Source organism: Bidens hawaiensis, unplaced genomic scaffold, assembly GCF_021521415.1.
Source record: "Bidens hawaiensis isolate Kalapana, Puna unplaced genomic scaffold, B.hawaiensis_p1.1 tig00014897_1, whole genome shotgun sequence".
Taxonomy (NCBI): domain Eukaryota; kingdom Viridiplantae; phylum Streptophyta; class Magnoliopsida; order Asterales; family Asteraceae; genus Bidens; species Bidens hawaiensis.
The window spans coordinates 179,176-182,889 of record NW_027492317.1 but is presented as its reverse complement, the minus strand read 5'-3'; the positions used below and the strand labels follow the sequence as shown (position 1 = coordinate 182,889).

Genomic DNA, 3,714 nt, shown 5'->3' with positions numbered 1-3,714 from the left:
TGTTACGTTTTTATCTCTCAGACTTGTGGTTCCGGAGTCTTATACGAAGAACTTGTAGAACACAAGGTTTGCAAGGGAGAATAATCCAATTCAACAGTCTGATCAATAGTTTTTCAAACATTTTGCAGATATTATTCTAAATAGCTACTTACATATTCATTTGATGTACATGAAACCAGTTTAATTGAGAACCTCTGTTGCCATTTGATAAAAGATCATTATTGAAATTGTTTGAATAATACATTTCAAGTTCATGATTTCCAATTTCAATATGTAACATTAACATTTTGATTCCAACTCTTCAAGATCAAGAAGGTGTTACATATGTACTCGGCCGCCACAACGACTTTCGACCACTGATCACCCGCGTTCCATCTAGCTTAACCTCCCAATCTAACGACCTTAAATGTTTCTCCAATTCGGTAATCATACTTGCTTCATCGCGAGCGATCAAGACTCCACCCGGTCTCAAAATCCTATCAATCTCCGCAATTAAACCTTTAATCCTGCACCTCTCTTTCACTTTCGAAAACAAATGGTCCGCGTGGAGAACATCATACGTTCGAGGATATGAGCTAAATGACTCACACCAATCATGGTAGATGCCGACAAGACCTCTTTCGAATATCATAGGCAATGTATCCGGTGATGAATCTACATTCACCACATTTAACACCCAAAGTTTAAAATCCTTCAATGCTGCAGCGAACCCACCATAACCAGCTCTCATGTCCATAACATTCCGCACATTCGACCAATTAATCCCTAAGTTACTAGTATATGTTTTCTTGATCACTCGTTTCCAATATTCATAATCTTGTATAAAGTCTCGTGGAGCGGGTTTCCCATAGGTGCCCATTTGGGTTTTGTTTAACCAGTAGGGTGGTTTTAGAACCCGGGCTGGCCAGTCTTCGGGCCAATGTGAACCTCTTTCCGTGTCACCCATTGGGACCATATGTGCACATGTTTGTAAAGGTACATACCAAGAAAAGTTTGGATCGTCATCGGGTTTACATATGGGAGGCTGGTGTGGCTTTGCTACCTCGTAACATGCATTCGTGTCTGGTTTGTGGTAGATAGCAACGCCCATCGCGTTTGGTTTATCCTTCTTGATGGTCACAAGCTCCCAACATAATGCCACCGTCAAAGCAGACATCTCTGATTAATAAAACAAACAAAAGTAATCAGTAAACAAGCGTACCCAATAAAATCTCACTCAGTGGGACCTGACTCATCTCTAACTAATGAGTGTACCCATATAATTTCAAGAAATCATAAAGCATAACTATAGACTATATTATTATACCTTTCCATATTTGGACATCTTCTTCAAGTGTTCCATAGACAGGTGTTCCTGACCAAACGAAATAGCCTCCGGGGCGAAGCAAGCGATTAACTTCCAAAAGAAGAATGCCACCATCTTTATGCCAAGGTACTTTACATCGAACACAATGCACAAGATCATACACCCTACTTGGAAACGGAAGGCGTTGAGTGCCCATGACAGTAGAGATCGCAGGTATCCCTCGTTCTAATGCAAATTGGATTTGAGACTCTTGATCGTCTTTAGGCGCAAATGACATTGTTAAAACCTCTTTATCAAATAGGTACCCTCCAAAATTGGCCACACCGCACCCTACATCAAGTATCACTCGCGTGCGCTTCCCCCACGCTATCTCAGGCACCACCTGTTGTTCTTAGATAGAAATAAAATAAACCAATTGAAAGGATGTCACAAGATGTATATTAAAGTTAATAGTTTATTTTTTTTGTTACCTCTTGTAGAAAGTTGATATAATGAAGAGCTCCTTTTAGGAATGTGATGAATTCTCCTGTCACCTTTATCCAGTTTTGGTTACCTTTAAAATTTGATAAGGCCTTGTTTGGCATATTATGGAGCCATATCTGTTATTCAAATTCGTTAAACATTTAAATTTAATGATGTTTTATGTAAATTGAAATATTAATCAATTACTTTATCTCTACTTTGAGGCCATGAAATAGGTGTCTTGTAGTCATTTGGAAGAGGGACTAGACACAAAGGAGGCTCATTTGGACATTGTCTCTTAATCCCATTATCCACACAAGGTATATAGTCTGCGCCGGCTGTCACATTGCATAAACTCCATTTGTAACTGTCGATAAAACCATTAACACGGCCGTTGGTCACCCTCGAGTTCCCTGCTTTGATAGGTGTAGTGTTGTTGTTGGTCACAATTGGTTCTATCTTAGCTTGCTCCATTTTGTTCTTAACATCTCTTGCTTCTTGACTTTCGACACGCACTTGTGTCTCGGCTGCTATTGAGTGAGATTCTATCGGCCCGTCCTCATGTTGTTCTTGTTCATCTTCTGGTTGATTCTCTGTCCCTTTCTTGCGGTCTTGATCCGTCGTTTCTTGTTCCAAATCACGGATATCGTCCTCTTGATTCACATTCTCACTTTGTTGATCATCATTCCTTTTTGTTTTATTGCCATCTTCTTCGTTTTTCAATGTTTTTTCGTCAATGTCCGAATCAGTTTGTTCCTCAGCCTCTTGTTTCCCAGCATCACTATCATTCAAACTCTCGGCATCATCATCATCCACAACATTATTATTAATACTTACAATTTCTTGTTGCGGCTCCTCTTCGATTTCCGCTAACCAATCCCTATCGTCATCAAGCTTATAACCATTCTGAACCGGTTCTTCATCATCTTGGGTCTTCTGTTCCTCATCATGTGACACAACATGATCACTATCACTATGAATGTGTTCATAAACACTTGTATTAATATCAATGGGGATTTTACGATTCAATCTTAAAAACGAGGAATCATCGTAAGGGGTGTTTGGTGGAGAAGTTGTGGAGTTGGAGATTAATATCCAGACACCAAACACACAGACTGTTACAAGCACCGCGGTGGTGACGGTGGATGAACATGAACCACCGGACGGTCTCTTGTTGGCACGTGGTTTTCCGATCGCCATAGGAAGAGATGAAGTAGAGTTGACGAGGTGGGAAAGACATGAAGAAACGTGAGAATATTCAGTAAGGTTTGTGGAGTTAATGTCTTGAGATCCAAAATAAAGGGGGTTGTTTATATTGTTACACTATTTTTTCTTATATCATGCAACAATACAATAAACCCCCTAACATTGTACAAAACGAAAATTACATAGATAAAAAATATAAAATCCAAGTATCACATTTTGATCGAGCTTTTAACAAATTAAACAAAACGGCTCTATAATGTTCACGATCTTCGTCATCCTAAAACGGTTGAAAGCGCTTTTATAATGTGGACTCGAGCTTGATATAAGGATACAAGATCAGAGTCCAGCTTAAAACGCTTGATCATATATATATATATATATATATATATATGTATGTATCACAAAAATTTTTACTTTCTATCATAAAAATAAGTTATTATCTAAATATCTAATAATGGTGTATTGGTGTGTATATATATTATGTATAATAATATGTAGAGAAAAGATGCAATACAATAATTGTTTAACGTACAAGAATACAAGAATACTTATTTTTCATGAAATCGATCCATAAAATCACATCACAAGATCTCGAAATCGTCAATATATATCCAATTAATCATTGGTTCACCGAAATAAACAGTTTTAGATCGTTAATTGATCAATTTTTTACTTTTCTTCACGAAAACCGTTTTTGAGGGTTTTAGTTTTTGGCTGAGCGTTTTAGGTTTCTGGTTGAG

General features: G+C 37.9%; 1 protein-coding gene and 1 pseudogene across 1 annotated transcript; both read right to left on the bottom strand.

The window, feature by feature from the left end:
• Positions 1-271: 271 nt before the first annotated feature.
• On the bottom strand, positions 272-1,213 carry LOC143547940 (putative methyltransferase PMT27 pseudogene; annotated as a pseudogene).
• Positions 1,214-1,292: 79 nt separating this feature from the next.
• On the bottom strand, positions 1,293-2,988 carry LOC143547926 (uncharacterized). The gene is made up of 3 exons (XM_077039222.1): positions 1,976-2,988; positions 1,777-1,905; positions 1,293-1,688 (listed from the first exon to the last, which is right to left on the bottom strand). The coding sequence occupies exons 1-3, from the start codon at positions 2,966-2,968 to the stop codon at positions 1,293-1,295; spliced, it is 1,518 nt and encodes a 505-aa protein (XP_076895337.1). The 5' UTR covers positions 2,969-2,988.
• Positions 2,989-3,714: the final 726 nt, after the last annotated feature.

Bases quoted from the DNA above. Each gene is read 5' to 3' on its own strand.
- LOC143547926 (XM_077039222.1), bottom strand. From the start codon at position 2,968: ATGGCGATCGGAAAACCACGTGCCAACAAGAGACCGTCCGGTGGTTCA. The intron at 1,906-1,975 runs GTAATTGATTAA...TTTGAATAACAG, and splicing joins GGCCTCAAAGTAGAGATAAA to ATATGGCTCCATAATATGCC. The intron at 1,689-1,776 runs GTAACAAAAAAA...TAAGAACAACAG, and splicing joins ATATCAACTTTCTACAAGAG to GTGGTGCCTGAGATAGCGTG.